The sequence below is a fragment of the Cydia splendana genome, chromosome Z, assembly GCF_910591565.1.
Source record: "Cydia splendana chromosome Z, ilCydSple1.2, whole genome shotgun sequence".
Lineage (NCBI taxonomy): Eukaryota > Metazoa > Arthropoda > Insecta > Lepidoptera > Tortricidae > Cydia > Cydia splendana.
In genome coordinates this window covers 10,739,400-10,759,353 of record NC_085987.1, presented here as the reverse complement: position 1 = coordinate 10,759,353, position 19,954 = coordinate 10,739,400, and the positions used below count along the sequence as shown (strand labels likewise).

The 19,954-nt window shown below is 38.9% G+C and overlaps 1 protein-coding gene across 1 annotated transcript in view; it reads left to right on the top strand.

Annotated features, from left to right (window-relative positions):
- The window catches only part of LOC134804236 (protein sickie), a 265,539-nt gene that overhangs the window by 61,340 nt on the left and 184,245 nt on the right, over positions 1–19,954 (top strand). The window contains exon 2 of the mRNA XM_063777209.1: positions 4,688–4,870. Within this exon, the coding sequence (XP_063633279.1) occupies positions 4,688–4,870 (183 nt within the window). The remainder of the gene's footprint in view (positions 1–4,687; positions 4,871–19,954) is intronic.

Here is a 19,954-nt window from a genome sequence, read left to right as displayed (position 1 = left end):
TTCCGTACCCAAAGGGTAAAAACGGTACCCTTAACGGTATTAGGCACTAAGACTCCACTGTCCGTCTGTCTGTCTGTCTATTACCAGGCTGTATCATTGCTTTTCGTACCAATCTACAACCACAAAGCTCCTTATATTTATATACCTAATTTAAATTTAGTTTTCATGGATTACATCATTTTTAGTTGGTAAGTATTTCGAGAAAATAAAATGTGGATAAATTCATACAATTTCCATTTCAGGCATACAAAGTTTTTAGATGCCCTAATCGACATAAAAATATTTGACCTATCAAATGATTTACAATTTGAATTATAAATGAATCTTGTTTTTTTTACTAAAATATAACCCGGTGTCTGGAGTTGCATTTATTTTTTATTGGTGTATAATATGTACTTGTTTATCGTATGTTGGTTAAATATGATTGATTTGATTTTTTTCTGTCTCTGTTATCTTTGTATGGTTCTATTAAGAGAGAAATTTCAGCTCCGTTTTACCGTAGTCCACGGGTGAGCTCAGCTGCGCTGGCCTTTGCCAATGAAGCTGCACGAGGGTAAATGCCTTTGGCGCTCGTTGCTTTGTGCATATACGAGCCCGATGCACATGTTTTCGTCTAGTGAGACCATGTTTTGAGGGTCTCGCGTTTGTTCAAAAATAATGTTTTTGTTTAAAAATTACTAATATTTAATGCTTACACTAATGTAATTTAATTTTATATGGTAATACTCTGCCATAACTAAATCCAAATACAAGAAATACCGTTTGTATTGAAAGAAAAAAAATAATGATTTTTTATTTTTTTATTGACGGGTAGGATTACAACATATGTGAAAAGGGCTATTACTAGGGAAAGCAATAGGGCTCTGCCAATGTACTGTCAATTTTGTTTCGAGCCCATGCATGCAGCAGTGCTGTAGGAGAGGACAATATGATTTGGACAACGTTTATGAAAAGTCCTTTTTTTCAGCAATAAAAGTCTCATGCAATTTTATTATACGATCTAAATAAACTACATTAAACATTGTTATTATGGTTCCCATTACTGGGTCATTTTATGTTCATGTGTAAAATTTATTATAATAAACAAAATTGTTGCGTGGAACTAGACGAAATAATTTGCATCAGGGCTCATAGTATGCATTAACACAAAATACATACGTGCACGAGTGTAGTACGAGTATATTACCCACTCTGTACAGTCCTTGAGTTAAGTGATGAGAGAATAAATTTGAGACGAGTCCATATAGGAAACGAAGAAGTTTACCTATTAATAGATATAAGTATGTTATCACTAACAACGGATTTTTTTCAGTACCTTTCTCAGATATGTCAGCCTATGTGCATTTTTGAACACCGCTACTTATTCTAAATATGTATAAATAAAATTTTGCTAAAAAGTCTTGTGTATTATTACATATACACACGCTTATTAGCCTTTTTATTTCTAGGATATATTTAGATAATCTAACTACTTAGGACAGTTATTGTAATAACTACAGTGTAGTTATTACAATAACTGTCCTAAGATTGGCTAGTTCTCAGTAGCGGATATAACGCATTCTACGTACAGTGAGACGGGGCGATAAACATGTCAGACCACCAGATTTATGACAATTGAAAACTATTCGAGACCTATTTGAATAAACTCGCTTGTGATAGCCGTCCAAACCGTGACGATTGAGATAGAGTGACTAACTATGTATGTTCCTAGGGTGGAAAAATATTGTTGCAATGTATCATGTCATGATTATTCTATTAAAGTGTTCGATTGCTCTGATAATGATCTTTGAATATAGATTTATGATAATGGGTACCTACAGTGTTGATATTTGGTGGTATTTGAATTGGTAAGACATTTAGTGGCTGTTAACAGCCACTGTGCCAACTCGCGTCTTATGCATATTTCACTTCCACCCCTGGAGCTTATAGCTCTAACGACTCCACTCTGGCCGGCCGGCTAAGGCAAGCCAGAGGCAGAGAATCCTGTCCCACCCACCCTCCTTGCGGGTAACAGAACTCTCCAGGAGCACTCGGGTACGTGAGGTCGCTAATCCCCAACAGCTCGCCACAAGCTGCCCTGCGTTGACTGATTGCACTGGTAAAACCAGCGGGCGATGGGGTCGTCACATCCCTACGCCTGAAGGTATAATTATTATTAAGTATTTAAAGACCGTCACTAAAAATAATAATTCCCGGTACAATGTTTAAACCCCCTATTCTAACCTCCTCAGGGGATTAATTTTCAGAAATGTTCACAATCACTTTTCTTGTTTTCTAATATTGTATGTTTCTATGAATTTTCAAGTTGTTCACTACAAAAGATTATTATTATTCGTACCTACTCGACACAATATTTCAACTCGTTTTAACCAGCTTACATGAATTTACAAAAAAGGTGAAATTACCGATCTTGTATTTTAATTTACACAAAACTAGTACTACTTACAAACTTTCATTCACTTTATCACTCCCTTAGAGGAAGAATTTTTCAGACTCTCTTCTTATACTTCAATTCGGAAAATTTGAGGTTTTATTGTTTATCATTTCTTTATATTTTTTAAGTGTTTAAATCAAATTATTGAGATAAATTGCTAATTTTCTATTTATTTCACTAGATTTTGTTACAAAGTTCAACATGTGTCATCCCTATTGTATATTTTCATACCATTCATAACATCTGCATATTCATGTGTCGGCTTATAATTAGCAGCCAGTAATCGAAAAGTCGTTAGGAGCCATCAAAGTGGTATTTTAAATCCATTAAGTAAGTTAAGATGTGAACCGTATCAGTATCGGTCCTGAGCGCAACGGAGAAGGCCGGTCGGCGACGGAGTGTCGCGCCGCGCGCCCGCCACTTGTCCCCATTCTTCGGCAAATTGACTCGAATATGACTTAATCCTTTTAAGAATTCAATGCGAACATCGCTCATACTTATCACAATGCTTATGAGGTTGAAAAACTTTGATGGTGGATGCGTGATTGAAAACAATTAAGATGAAGCACCGATTTCCTTTTTTGTTTTGAATACTAATTTACCTACTGAAAACGAAAATTCCATTATAGTTATTTCCGTTCGAGAAATTAGATTGTGTTAAAACGGTCATGAAAGTTAAACGAAGTATGACGTCAGCGTCTTCGTTTCACGGCATAGGTCCTAACTTCACATAGTATCGTTATTAAGTTTCGTAAAGAGTAGGTAACTGATTAAACAGGGTACTTGGTTGCCACATTGACAATTAAGGATAATCTTATTTAAAGTACCATTAAACCCAAAAAAGTTACAGGAAAGATGAGCTTTTACGATGTTCTGCGTGAGTCAGGGCTCCAGGAATCTGCGTGACATTGAAATAAGAGTGCATCACTCTTTGCTTTGTCGGTCAGTTATCACTCATGCCTGGCAATTCCTGTAAATCGTTTCGTGTTCAAGAAAAAATCGTTAAACATTGTACCTTCCATTTGAACACAATGATAGCCATCAAAATTTAAACATGACTCACAAGCCTCATAGAAATATGAGTGGACACAGGCATATTCAACAACTTATTTTTATTAGAATTAGTAGTCTAAATAAGATTATCTGTCTAGATATTTTAGTCCTCATTACCGGATTGAAATATTTTCTTGGAGGAAAATTCTTGCGGATAAAGTAGTGGAGCTCACGATGCGGTCAAAATTGTGCAACGCATATGACATGTGCATCTCCGTAAAAGCAAGTTATCTTCGTGAGATCATTCTGAAGGTTACTTACATGAGATGTCCTTTGTCATACGGAGGCTTATTGAATGCTTAATTTTATTTTTAACAGACATGTCCGTAGATTTTGTTAAGTACCTATTATTTATTTTAATCCGGATTCAAGTGTTCGCTTGCAGGTTATTTAGGTCCAGAATTTACTATGCAAGTAAGAAAGTAGGTATAACTTCGTTGAATTTGTTGTGTCGTGTTACACATCTTCCTTGCATGGGTATGATTCGCACGAGGCCGATAGTTTTACCACACTTGTAATAGCTGTGGTATAAAATACTATTTTAATTGAAAGTATAATAGCCAAATTAATTTGTATTTAACGTGGCGATTATCATATCACTGCATATTTAAGTGTAATTGGATTGGATGTGTTACGTAACTTCCTCAAGGTTATTTTTCTTGCAGTTTATCTTGATGGCAACAATTTTTAAACGTATAACCCAAAAGATTTAAGGTACAGCAAACAGATACATATATTCGAAGCAAAATAACCAGTCTTCTCTGTATCTTATTGCTGGAATTAAATATTTATTAAAACTATTGAAAATACCTATTGAACTGACAAGTGTAAGGATTTACTGTATTTCTCCACCACTTGCGCGTTCCAGGGTTAGCCAACACTGGAGTTAACCGTTTATAGGTACAGGGTGGAACTGTACCTACTGTAAACTCGGGGTTAACTCCGAGTTAGTTGGCTAACCCTCGAAAGCGCAAGTGGCCTTTACTGTTGTAAAAAGGTTATCTAACATATTTTGCACTATTATTTAGCGACGATGTACATACTAATACAGATGAATAATATATAATACTAAATGCCTTTACCGGGCTTCGAACTCGGGACCTCCAGCGATGTAGGCAGCCTCTCCGACTACGCTACAGAGGCAGTTTTATATACCTATAGGTAGAAGCATTTTACTAATTTTAGTATGATTGTTTTCAGATCTACACCGACTGGGCGAACCACTACCTGGAGCGGGCGCGGTCTAGGCGCCGCGCGGGCGCCGCCGGCGGCGGGTTGGCGCGCGACTGCGCCGACGGCCTGCTGCTGGCGGACGTGCTGGAGGGCGTCACCGGCCTGAAGGTGCCGCGCGCGCACCGCAAGCCGAGGAACCCCCAACAAATGGTAAGTCTTTTGGCTCTAGAGTGATCTATTTATTGGTTCTTTTGGGCACACGGCACACGAAAACTGGCTGGAGTCAGTACGCACCTTACTAGAGTCAAACGACTTTGAAGGCTTTGAAGCTAAGCATTGTCGGTAGCACATCACCTGGTGCGGCAAAGCGCTAATTGCTTTAAATACCTATGCAATTATAGTATATGTAGAAGATACAAACAATAATAAGTAAGTATGTGTCGTTTCCAAGCAAAAGGTCCCACTTTGTCGCTTGCCATAAGGACGCTTTGACAGGTTATTCGTATAAAGATACAAGCGAATCTCTTATAGTAAGCGACAAAGTGCGACATGTTTATGTTTATACTTATACCTACTTAAGACCCTAAGTAGTTAAGTTTGTACCTACTTTAGTATTTATATTATAGTACCTAAGTACAACCATGGGATCTATCTATTCACACAAATATTTCTATAGCATACTAGTAATATCTACATAAATACGCTAATACCTACTTGTTGAAATTTGTACAAGAAGGGGGTGTTTGCGACACCTAGAACCTATTGAAATTTGAGCATACGAAAGGTCTTATTTTTTTCCCGTCAGGCTTGGTCATTGCTTTAGTGTCCTACCAATCCTACCATACACGTCGCACGTAGCCATCTAAAGAAATATTTCGTCTCAAGGGAATAGGAGAATCAGACAATTGTTATAGTAAGACATATCATCATCATCATCATCTTCATAGCGTTATCCCGGCTTTTTGCCACGGCTCATGGGGCACGAGGTCCGCTTTGGCAACTGGCAATAGAAGGTACATATGTCATACTTGAGTCAATTGATGTAGCCGTACCATGAGTCAGTGTCTCAGTGACAGTGTCAACAATATGTCAGTACGAGCGAGATGCATAGAAAGTAAGTTACGTTCACGCTAGCGTTGCCAAACTGGTGGTAGCCGCACTGATTTCGGTACGGTCAAAACTTTCTATTGTGACTGTTGTTGGTTGGTAGTGTTGGTATAACTACTTCTGGTTCGTGAAATCAAATGAAATCCTAATTTCCGCCCACAAAATCTAATTAACCAGTAACGTCACGAACGCATGAGGGTCATTCTCGCATTTCGTGCAAATCGGTATTATTTGCAATTTACCAAAAATGTGATGGTGTTTTCGAATATCTGTTAATGCAAGGTTGTAACATAGGACCTAAAGTATATTGGCCCGCCATGAACAATTCTAAAAAGGTGGTTGTTTTCTTTATATTTACAATTAACCCCCACTATTTTCATTCCTCTCTGCATGTAACGCGTGAAGTTAAACTTTGACCTCCATTTGAACCTTAAGATACTAAAAATAGAAAACTTGTTGTTGGTTCAGTAAACAAGTAATTTAGTTATGTTTTATATCCTATAATATTATACGCTAAGAAATTAACAATAAAACTATACAGCCTTATAAGTGATGGTCCAAGCAATTTCTTCATTACCGACGCGAGAAATGGATTAGCTATATTTTGCTATATAGCAAGGGTATATAGCACTTCCCGCGGATACAACACATTGTTCGTCAGTCAGTTGGCCGCGTGCTACCACAGCGGACGTCCGTATGTTGCTTTTGACGAAAATACTTACGTTCTCTCGTGTCGGGAAGGAGTGTGGTTCAGATAAATCTTCATCGCCATCTAGTGATTTATACAGTAAGTACCAATTGTACATTATTAAAATTATACCTAATTGATGTGTTTTAGGGTTGCCTTTCGTGTGGCTTATTCTGCGAAATCAAGGTCTAATATCAACCGACCTAGGCGACGAAAACTTCCAAAACTTCATTCATATCTGTTTCATTCATTTCTTTTCCTTCCAATTTTGCCAGGGAAGGTAATGAACGAATTTAGAAGGTAATGATAATGTATATGAGGCAGTGCATTTAATGGAAAGAGGGTTAAGTTATTATAAATAGAATGTTGGTATAAACATTTAAAACTATGTAATAATATATAGGGGAGCCCAACTGGTGATTTTTTGGATTTAACTAGAGCGCAGTAGATTAACATAATCTGCCGCTCTATATATAATACCAGACCGCACTCAAGGACTGTGCTGAGAAATTTGACACGTTACTAAGAGACTAAGTGAGTTGGAATCATCTGATACCTGTCGACGATAAGGTAGAGAACGGGGCAAATGTTTGGAATAAAGGGCAGAAACTACAGAAACATAAACACAGGCCGATAAACAATAATAGTGCCTCCGCTGTCAAAAGCGACAATTCCCAATCCGTGCGTGATAAATCTCAGAAAACTGATACCAGCAGTAAAAAGCGGTGTAAAATCCCTCTCAGGGCGGTGGACCATCGCAAGTTCATCCATCTGTGGAATATAGCTTGAGGATCGGAGGACATACGGGCATATCTGCTGTTATTCATGGTGCACTGTCGATGAACTTAAGCTCAAAGGGGACTCCAAGACTTTCAAAATAGGAGTACCCTCGACATTGTATGAATCCTGTTTATTTCCAACTATGTAGCCCGATAATCGTGGTCATTTCGTAAATTCAACGTCAATGGGAGTCAGACAAAAACCAACCAGTAATACTTAGTTCGGAATCCTGATTTGAAACCTTCACTGGATCTAATTTACCAAAATGTAAGGGGTCTTAACACCAAAGTAAGTTTTTCGGGCTTCTATGCTGTTGGTCCAGACTACTTAGGTACCTGCATAAGGGGTCTTAACACCAAAGTAAGTTTATCGGGCTTCTATACTGTTGGCCCAGACTACTTAGGTACCTGCATATATCTTAAAGGGGTGTTTAGAGCATTTGAATGGTCCAATACACTCCATGCTTAATCTGGTACCTACTCTCCACAAGTACATATCATCACCATTGGAAGATTTCACGGGTAAGACCGATCCCAAAGTCAAGGTATTCTTTTCTTTCAGCTTTAGCAAAGCTGTTTGAGTCCATACTCCATGGCACGTTGTCGAAACAAGTGAAACCATTATGCCTGTGCAACACTCAGCATGGTTTCAGAGTGAAACGGTCTGTGAAAACTAACCTGACCTTGGTTGACAGTGACACCATCTCAGAGCATCTGGATATGGGTATCCTGATAGACGTCCTGTATTATGATTTCCGAAAAGCCTTCAATCGTGTGGGTAACGATGTATTCCTACACAAACTAGACGCTATTGGGTTCAATCCACATTTGCTTAACATTTTTGCCAGTTATCTGCGTGATAAACCGCAGCACGCAACGACCAGCATGGCCACTTCGTACCAGATCCGTACCATACTCGTTCTGGTGACAGCCAAGATTCAATCTTGGGGCCTTTCCTATTTAGAATAATGGTCAATGACCTGCCCTCGGTTATCCATAACGCTCGTTGTCTACTCTACGCCGACGATCTTAAATTGGTATATTGAGTTGAGAAGGAGGAGGATCGTAAGTTGCTGCAGTAGGATGTTTCATCATCTCTGTGCCAATGGAGTCGGGGTAACAAACTGACTTTCAATGCGGCTAAGTGTCAAGTGTGTAGTTTTAATCAAACCCTATTTCCTACACATGCTCAAGAGTCGTCTCAGTAAAGGATCTTGCGGTCATATTCGATATGCGGCTAACATTTCACGACCATATCAAAGCACTTGGCACTGTAGCTTCAGTAGATTAGACTTTGTCACTCGCATTGTCAGAGAATTCCATGACCCTTGCCCCATAAAAGTTTTTTACAATGTTCTGGTCAGAAGCAAGTTGGAGGCGTCAGCATTAGCCTGGATCCCTTACGAGTCAACGTACATTCTACTATTGGAAAAGGTCCAAAAGAATTTCCTTAGGATGTATTACCTAAAAATATTTATTTTAGGAACCCTGGGCTTCATTTCTTTGGAGGTGAGTCAGGTGAGGCACAACTTAAGCCTACTACTTTTAGCTTGTTGGGCTTTTCGTGGAGACTCTGGCTGCCTTGAACTAGTAGAGAGACTAGAGAGGCTTGTAAGACTTTTTGTACCGGACATTAGAAATATAACCCTTAGGCTTCTCCTGGTGCATCTCCTGTTAACTCATGAGTGCTTGAGATTTTGTGAGTTTATGGAGCTACGGTGGATGGATTGGCAGTCGAGTGTATTTGGATGTTAATTTTAAATTAAAGTATGTAGTTTCTCAGTGTGTTGGTGACAAGACTGATGTAGTGCTGTGTAATCATTAAATAAATAAACAATACGAAATACGTCTTCAATCACGTAAATTGTGCTTGACAATCGCTACAAGCTAGGTGGTAAATCATAAGTCGCGATTGTCAAGCCGGAGTATTTGTTAAGTCGGCTTGATCGTCTGCACAGCGCTTAAGACACGTGATTTTAATGTTGTTCATTATATTAATGGTGTTAATTTTCATTAACTAAAGTTTTTTTATTGCGATTTCATAAGTTTGTTTCATTACCCTCCACTGATAAAATTACCATCCATGCCCATTTCATTACCAGCGCGTAGTTCATTACCACCAGTCTTATTAAATGAAAAGGAATAAGGTTACGAAGGTGCCTTTAGCATAAAAGTGTCAATAAATGAATCCACAATGCATGAAAACCCAAAAATTTACCATTTAAAAGAAAATTTACAAATCGAGAGAACATCACCGATTTGCACGAAATGAGAGAACGACCCATGACCTCATTATTCTGCAGAAAATATTCCTTCAAACTGTATTAAAGGACTTATTATAGGCACAATAAATATACCTACTCGTATTACTCGTAATTACAATGACTCTTAGTTAAAGGAAAATTACTTTAAATTGTTGGCACTTATGTAAGTCCTAGGACGATCATATTTATTGACGTCGTAAAATAGTAGTTGCATTGTCGCGCGTATAAATAAATACAATTCTAAGAACTTAATGTTGCAAACAAACGTAAACTGGAGGTGGTAAGTGGTGTACCTACTTAGATTGTAAGCACAGTTTCATTCATAAACACCAGTAGTATTTAGGGTTCCGTACCCAAAGGGTAAAACGGGACCCTATTACTAAGACTTCGCTGTCTGTCCGTCCGTCCGTCCGTCCGTCCGTCCGTCCGTCTGTCACCAGGCTGTATCTCACGAACCGTGATAGCTAGACAGTTGAAATTTTCACAGATGATGTATTTCTGTTGCCGCTATAACAACAAATACTAAAAACAGAATAAAATAAAGATTTAAATGGGGCTCCCATACAACAAACGTGATTTTTGACCAAAGTTAAGCAACGTCGGGAGTGGTCAGTACTTGGATGGGTGACCGTTTTTTTTTTGCTTTTTTTTTTTGTTTTTTTTTTATATGTGTGATGATTGTTAATTATGAGTAGATTTAATTTGTTTTCATAAGGGTATTTTAAGAAACTTAAAGCTAGCTGTCACTTTTGTAGCATGATGTAGACCAGTTTTAAGTATTTACTGTATAATAAATCGTTGTCTATGGTTTATAATGTAGCATCGTGTAAGGTAGTTCTTATACTTTAAAATATCTGTGTAAATTATTTGATGATGGCAACACAGCGACTGCCGTGATTGGTCGGTTGCAAAACCGGCCAATCAGGTGCAAGCGCGGCTGACCAATCGGTGGGGGAGTTTATCGGTTGAGCAGCTGGGCCCCAGCCGCTGGGGGGCATTCAGGGTTTGGATTTGGAGGAGAGAAGTTGTTGAGAGTAATTGAGTACGTGGTGTATGAGAATAATTGTGAAAGTTTGTCCATCTACACTTGGATTGTTAATTATCATAATAAAAAGGATTGAATACTGCTAAACCGAGTTTGGATTCTTAAAAACTCAGAAGTTGGACTATCTACGCGCCAATAAGGTACATTCCTGAAAAGTTTTATTTAAAATATTCCGTTAAAGTGTGAAATGTGATTTTATTGTTCTGTTATTCTTATGATTTACCGGATTGCTACAACCTTTCATGTTTATTAATGGTTAATTTTCTTTGATTTCACCATAATTGCGGAATCGGGTAATTCAATCCGGTTCAAGTATGAGTAATTACAATATTAAACCAATTGCCGCAGGCTGTGACAATCCAATAACATCAAAATTAATCAACGTAGGCATAATGTAAACTGAATCATATATTAATTTAAGTAAATTTTGGTCAGTCTTAGTCAACAATAAAGTAGTCGAACTGGCTTGTGTCAGGCGTGGCTCTCACCGCGATTTCGTCGCGTCGCAACAAGTAGCAACAAGTACATCTGTCCCACACCAATTTTGGTTGCTAGCCAAAGGCTGCGCGTGGCGCCTGCGCCACCTAGCGGTCATATCTGTCCTAATCATAACAGACGCGTTTTGAATCTTGAGAATGAGATACAATAAAACTAAACAAGATTGCATTGATACCACAGAATAAATAATGATACTACCGTGCGGAAATGACACTTCCTACAAAACCGAAGTTTGACAGCGATTCAGGGACGAATCATGCTATCCCTTTCGGCTATTTAGGGTTGTCAAAATTCAAGTCATTATCTTATCTGTGGTCGTGCACGCAAAAGGGCGTCAAGTGGTGCCAACCGTAATAATCGCTAGGAGCAATGCTGAGCCGAACGGACCCGAGTTAGCCGAAGTCAGCTGATGATACTTAATTTCATAATAACTTTGTTTGGTGAGTTGACTTGACTCAACTTAACTTAACATTACTTAACTACACTTAACTTTACTTAACTACACTTAACTTTACTTAACTACACTTAACTTTGCTTAACTACACTTAACTTTACTTAACTAAACTTACCTATACTTAACTTTAATTAAACTAAACGTAAACTACAATTAAACTAAACGTAAACTATACTAAACTTGAAGTAAACTTAAAGTGAACTTAAAAGTAATTTAAAGTAAACTTAAAGTGAACTTAAGGTGAACTTAAAGTAAACTTGAAGTAAACTTAAGGTAAACTTGAAGTGAACTTAGTAAACTTAAAGTAAACTTAAAGTAAACTTAAAGTAAACTTAAAGTAAACTTAAAGTAAACTTAAAGTAAACTTAAAGTAAACTTAAAGTAAACTTAAAGTAAACTTAAAGTAAACTTAAAGTAAACTTAAAGTAAACTTAAAGTAAACTTAAAGTAAACTTAAAGTAAACTTAAAGTAAACTTAAAGTAAACTTAAAGTAAACTTAAAGTAAACTTAAAGTAAACTTAAAGTAAACTTAAAGTAAACTTAAAGTAAACTTAAAGTAAACATAAAGTAAACTTAAAGTAAACAAAGTAAACTTAAAGTAAACATAAAGTAAACTTAAAGTAAACTTAAAGTAATCTTAAAGTAATCTTAAACTAAACTTAGAGTTAGTGGGCCATGTGTGCTATTATAGGGCTATGTAAGTGTCTTTATTGTAGGAGGCCAAGTGTACCTTAGTGGAGTTATTCCTTAGTTGTTACAGGCCATGTGTGTCTGAAGGGAGCTATGTATGTTCCTTAGTTATTACAGGCCATGTGTGTCTGAAGGGAGCTATGTATGTTCCTTAATTATTACAGGCCATGTGTGTCTGAAGGGAGCTATGTATGTTCCTTAGTTATTACAGGCCATGTGTGTCTGAAGGGAGCTATGTATGTTCCTTAGTTATTCCAGGCCATGTGTGTCTGAAGGGAGCTATGTATGTTCCTTAGTTATTCCAGGCCATGTGTGTCTGAGAGGAGCTATGTATGTTCCTTAGTCATTACAGGCCATGTGTGTCTGTTGGAGCTATGTATGCTCCAAACCTTTAGGGAGGCCATGTGTGTCTCATCACAGCTAAGTATGCTTCATGTTCAATGGTTACGCATGATTCTCGATTAATGTGATTTTCATGAGAAATCAGGTTATATTGAGATTAGAGTTTATCCATTATCACTTAATTCAATTATGCTATTCGCAATATTATTAATTAACTGCATTTTTCCTTTTCCGAGATAATGGATAATGACGGCGATGACGCGAGGCAAAAGGGACGGAGTCGCAAGCGGAAGGGAGGTTACAACCGGCCGCCGCTGTCCGCCGCTAAACGGGTTCGCAAAACCGCACAAGATGTCGCTGCAACCGCGTGGGTAATTGAAGAGGTGGAACCAAGTAAGATCACAACAGGATCGCAGGACTTGGCACCGTTCGAGCTGGGGTCATCGCTGCCAGGACCGACGACGTCGCAGCCTGAACAGACGACGACACAACCTGTGAGCGAGCCACCGATTGCGGGCTTCACTGTTGACGAGGTACTTAAACTTGTGTCTACCCTTCGCGGAAGTGATAAAGTGAAATTGCATCATCTGAATAATAATCATATGAATAACGTAATACCTGAGTTCGACCCGTCTAGCAAAGCACAAAGTACGGAGAGTTGGATAAGGAAGGTTAATGAGTGTTCTAGTATATATGAGTGGGATCAGAAGCAGACCATACATTTTGCTCTCCAAAAATTAACTGGCCTTGCAAAAAAGTGGTTTGAGGCATTGCCTTCGGTTAATTATAGCTGGGATGAGTGGCAGGCGAAACTTCGAAAGGCCTTCCCTAATGAGCAAAATTATGGTCGGCTTCTGGAGGAAATGCTTGCGCGTACCACTCGATATAACGAGAATTTGCGTGAATATTTCTATGATAAACTTACTCTGTTAAATCGCTGCGAAATTAAAGGACAAAACGCAGTAGACTGTGTGATACATGGAATCATAGACAAATCCATTAGGAATGGCGCGCAAGCGTTGAACTGTAAAGAACCAGAGGACCTCCTGAACTTTCTCAATTCTCAGAAAGTCACTGAAATGCCATCATATGTCAGGAAACGCAATGATAATTTTCAGCCTAGTCGTTCTTCTAATCATACGCCCAAATCCAGTGAGGTAGGAGTAACTTGTTTTAACTGTCGAGCGAAGGGACATACCTATTATAAGTGCCCAAATCCTTTAGTTAAATGTCAAAAATGTTTTAGGGTGGGGCACGATGCTGCAGGATGCAAACTCAATCCCTTAACCCCACAACAGTCAAACGACAATAAAACTATTAGCGGGGAACGAAAAACTTTGACGATATCCACCTCCAACAATCCTAATGACAAATTCTATAGGAAGGTTTTAGTCAACGATAGAACCTTTGTGTCCTACGTCGATTTCGGTAGTGAGAGCACCCTTATGCGCGAAACAGAGGCCCAAACGTTAAATTTGTCGAAATGTTTTAATGAACTCCCTGCAATTATAGGCTTTGGTGAAGGCTCGGTAATTCCACTATACAAGAGTTTTATTACGTTAAAACTTGATGAAGTCGAAGCTAGGGTTGAAGTACTTGTAGTCCCAGATAGATTCCTACGTGCCCCTCTTCTTATTGGCCAAGATTTCACTGAGTTGCCCGGTGTGGCTGTATTGAAAGACTGTCGCAAGCTTTTATTTTACAAAAGCCCATCTACGGCGGACTTACCCCGACAAGATAATAGCATTAAGCTTGTGAGTGTAGACTCCAATGAGATTGAGATAGTAGGACTGGTTGAAGTATGTACCGACGATGATGCATACTCTGGTGATATTTACATGGAAGGGTATACTTGTACAGAACCGGGTAGAGAGTATCACTTGCATCAGGGAGTTTACCACATCGAACAAGGGAAGGGTCACCTGGTCATAACGAATTGTCGACCCGACAAACTGGTAATTTCCAACGATACCTTATTAGCTCGAGCTACGCCTTTTGTAGAAAGATCGTTTCGTAGGGTCAATCGAATAACCAAAGACGTGACTACTATGGAGCCGTTAGATCGCGCAGAAATTAAAGTCGGAAAAGGTGTTAGCGATGAAAATGTAGATAGACTTTATAACATGCTCCAATCGTACCGCGACTGCTTCGCTATGAACCTCAGTGAAATAGGGCTCGCAAAAGACGTTGAGATGACCATTGACCTGAATGATGATAGGCCTGTAGTATATCGACCCTATCGACTGTCTTTTTCTGAAAGGGAGCAAGTGCGTGGTATAATAGATGAGTTGCTACAAAATGATATTATTCAGGAATCCGAATCTGAGTTTGCAAGCCCCATTTTAATGGTAAAAAAGAAGACCGGAGAACAGCGCTTGTGCATAGACTTCAGGGCATTAAATAATAAGACTAGAAAAGACTGTTTTCCCCTCCCTCTTATAGAGGATCAGTTGAACAATCTTAGCGGTAATCGCTTCTTTACCTCGTTAGATCTCGCTTCAGGTTATTATCAGGTTCCTATGGCACAGGAAAGTCGTCGCTACACAGGATTTGTGACTCCAGACGGTCATTTTGAGTTCAAACGGATGCCGTTTGGCCTCGCTAATGCACCCGCGGTTTTTCAGAGACTCATAAATAAGATGCTTGGCTCAAAACGTTTTGATGCAGCATTAGCGTATTTAGATGACATTCTTGTGCCATCGGAAGATTTTGAACAGGGATTCCAAAGACTGGAGGAGGTTCTGAAGCTTTTGCGTGAATATGGATTGACTCTAAAACTGTCGAAATGTACATTTTTTGATGACGTTATAAAATATTTGGGGTATGAGATTTCCTCCAATGGAATACGTCCAGACGAGCATAAAATTATGGCCGTTAAGGAGTTCCCAGTACCAAAATCTGTCCATGAAGTCCGACAATTTTTAGGGCTATCAGGATACTTCAGAAAATTTGTTAAGGGTTTCGGTGAGATAGCGCGACCTCTTACCAATCTGTTAAAAAAGGATGTTCCTTTTCAGTGGTCTGAGATAGAATCGAGGGCATTTACTTTGCTGAAAGATAAACTAGTTGAGCGTCCGATTTTAGCCCTCTACAACCCTAATTTAAACACCGAACTCCATACAGATGCCAGTTCCTTGGGCGTAGGTGGTATATTATTACAATGGCAGGAGAACCCTCGGGTACTGAAGCCAGTCGCGTACTTCAGTAGACAAACTACGCCTGAGGAACGACACCTGCATTCTTACGAGTTAGAGACCTTAGCCATAGTGTGCTCCTTAAAAAAGTTTAGGGTTTATCTTTTAGGGACCAACTTCAAAGTAGTGACCGACTGTCATGCAATTAGGACTACTCTCACCAAACGCGTCTTGTACCACGCATTGCCCGTTGGTGGCTTCAGATAAGCGAGTTTACATTTGATATTGAATACAGACCCGGTGCTCAAATGGCACACGTTGACGCATTAAGCCGCAATACCAACTTAACGGACCTTAACGACAACTCGACAATGACAGTTTATCACATTAACACCGATCAGCATTGGCTTTTAACTCTACAAATGACAGACCCCGATATCGCAAGGATAGTTAAAATTTTAAAACCTGGCAATGACGAGGAGTCGAAGGACATAAAGAAAAACTTTGTCGTGAAGGAGCACAAAGTTTACAGACGGGTAGAAGACAAATTATGTCTTGTAGTTCCTCGTGCCGCGCGGTTTCAGATCTGTCGGGCAAATCATGATGACATCGGACACTTAGGTGAAACAAAAACGATTGAGAGAGTTCAGACACAGTACTGGTTCCCCAAATTGCGCAAATTTGTAAAAAAGTATGTACGTTCATGTATACAGTGCGCATATAATAAGGATAGTGCTAAGAATCAGAAAGCTGGCCATTTATATCCCATACAGAAGGTGGACGTCCCCTTCCATACAGTTCACATCGACCATCTGGGGCCGTTTACTAAAAGTAAAAAGGGGAACGCTTACATTCTGACTGTGGTTGATGGCTATACCAAATATGTATTTGTAAAACCCGTGAAGGACACAAAAACTAAAAGTACGCTAAAGGTTCTCGATAGCATATTTTATGATTTTAGATTTCCTTCCCGAATTATATCTGACCGAGGGACCTCATTCACTTCCAGGACATTTAAAGAGTTTTGTGATCTACATGGGATAAAACACGTATTGAACGCAGTCGCGTGCCCTAGGGCAAACGGTCAGGCTGAACGCTTCAACCAGACCATTTTAAATTCGCTAAAAAAACACAATTCTGGTGAGGATGAGCGTGACTGGGACACGTGGCTGGGTAAAATACAGTGGGGTATAAATAACACTGTTAGTGCGTCTACTCAAAAAACGGCATCGGAGGCTCTATTTGGCTGCAAGCTCCCAGATGGTTTGGCTAATAAACTCGGTATCGGTGCTGACGAGTCAGTAGAAAACATACAATCAATCAGAAATAGTGTCAGCGCTAATATAGAGGCCGCTCAACAAAAACAAAAGTTGCGTCATGACAGTGGTCGAGCACCCGCTGCCGTTTACAAAGAGGGTGATCTAGTAAAGATCACACGTACCAATTATTATAATAAAGGTAATAGTTGTAAGCTTTTGTCTAAATTTATTGGACCTTACAAAGTGACAAAAGCTCTTGGTAATGATAGGTACAAGATAAGTAATGTTCCAGGATTCAACAAAAAAAGTAAGTCGTTTGAAACTGTTGTTGCCGCAGATCGAGTCAGACCGTGGATAAACACTGTCTCCTCCAGTACCACGGCAGAAAAATCAAGTGATTCTTCTGTGGAGTCGTCCGATTACGACAGTGACGATAATGTCCCTTTGTCTAAACTGCAACAACAGTGTCAATCGGCCACTATAAATGAAAAGTAACTATTGACCGAATGTGATGATTCTTGTTTAGTGTAATTTTAATTCATAGTAAAATGACAAATTGTGATAAATATGTAACAAGTTTTCGGCTTTCTTTGCCATTAATAAGCTCCATGCACCGGGAGTTGCACTCGAACGGATGGCCGAATGTGATGATTGTTAATTATGAGTAGATTTAATTTGTTTTCATAAGGGTATTTTAAGAAACTTAAAGCTAGCTGTCACTTTTGTAGCATGATGTAGACCAGTTTTAAGTATTTACTGTATAATAAATCGTTGTCTATGGTTTATAATGTAGCATCGTGTAAGGTAGTTCTTATACTTTAAAATATCTGTGTAAATTATTTGATGATGGCAACACAGCGACTGCCGTGATTGGTCGGTTGCAAAACCGGCCAATCAGGTGCAAGCGCGGCTGACCAATCGGTGGGGGAGTTTATCGGTTGAGCAGCTGGGCCCCAGCCGCTGGGGGGCATTCAGGGTTTGGATTTGGAGGAGAGAAGTTGTTGAGAGTAATTGAGTACGTGGTGTATGAGAATAATTGTGAAAGTTTGTCCATCTACACTTGGATTGTTAATTATCATAATAAAAAGGATTGAATACTGCTAAACCGAGTTTGGATTCTTAAAATATGGTACGGAACCCTTCGTGCGCGAGTCCGACTCGCACTTGCCCGAATTTTTTTAATTCTAGGGAATAGTGACTTGACGCTTACCCTAAATCTCATTTTATAATCGTTACCTATCGGGTGTTTAAATAATAATTTTTACAGTACATATGGTCCTATTTTCCCGCACTAGTGCGTAAAATAGCACTTTTCGTGCATATGTCAAAAGTTTAAAGGGCCATATGTACTGTAAAACGTAATACGATACACGTGCGAATAAGTAATTCGCAACTCGTATCGATTTAAAACCTTTAATTTATCGCCACTCGTTTCGAATTTCCTCTTTTTCGCACTTGTATCGTAAATAACTATTAATGATCACTAATTCGCGTAAGTAGGTACCTTAGTTTCCTTTGTTTCTAGATGGATCCTGATCCATCCCCCCTTGGGGCCTTACTGAGATGACAATCGTTGATGGAAAACGCCAATCAAAACTTAAACAATATATGGAAATAGGGCTCAAATAGACGATGCGAGAACTCGCATGCGAGTTTCATTACATTGCGATTTTTGATCGGTCGGTTGAATTGGACGCAACCAACAGTCCGCAATGTAACTAAAACCGCATGCGCAAGTTCGCGCGCCGCCTAAATCAGTGACTTTTCGTAGCATTTATATTATTTATCTGTCATCCTGATACATTTTTACTTTTTGTTTGCCGTTTGTTGATGTACGATTGCCATCTTGGCCCCTAGTTTATCGCGAGTTAAATTATTATTATGTAGGATACATCATTCCCGACTTCCCAGTAAAACGTATATTGGATAATAAATAAATATAAAAACATATATTAACAATCCCATAAGAATACTATTAATCTAATAGACGTCAAAACAAAACACCTTCAAATATCCGGTGCATTGTTTATTATTGAACAGGGGCAAAAATGAAAGCGGCGCACGAGTATTTCGTTCGCCCGAAATAGCTATCGGCTTATAAATCAATGGGGCAGGTACACACGGCTGCCGTACATGGCTGGGTAATGGGTAAAATACGATAGCCCACAAACCCGAATCAGGCCAGGGGCCAGTGTGTAGGGCGCTTCGCGTTATTTGCGGTGAGGTGAGCCTGGAGGACATACTAGTAAATTACCTGGTATTGATTCTGAAGATGATTCTCTAGTGGTTACAGGCCATATCTAATTAAAAACTAGCTTTAATATATCTCATATCAAGAACAAACGTCAAACTAGACAAGAAAGGCACACAGATACATACTTCACAGACTAACATACATAATAATAAATTTCATTAATTTAAAATTAAACAGTATTATGGCGACAGAACGGCGGCGTGGTTCCGTTGAATCGTCTACTCTTGTGTCCGATTCGCGGAACCTCCGAAACACTACACCCTTCGACCAGTGCCCTATCCCACAAAACTTTACAAATGTACAATTCGACAAAATTGTTAAATTGTAAACAAAAAAATGTACCACAATAATTACAAATATGTATTCGTTACAAGTCTGGGGTATACAAATATGTCATTTTTGTGAAAGCGTATCACAAAGAATAAAGGTATGTCACGACAGCTGCAATATTTAAATTTGATTTAACTTTGCCCATTTTATTATCTAAGAGCAATGATGATTGAAGCTTTGATAGCCTATAGCCGTTGTTTTCGTAAAAACTGATGCTTGCTCCAATTCTTGTCATAATGTTAAAAAGGATGAGATATACGGGCCGACAGATTGACGGATATGACTCAAACTTGGTGAGAATAGTATAAAGAAAATGAATCGCATACCATCACTACATCTCATAAAACAAAGTCCCTCGCTGCGTCTGTCTGTTTGTGTGTTTGTATGTTTGTTCGCGATAAACTCAAAAACTACTGAACGGATTTTCATGCGGTTTCCACCTATCAATA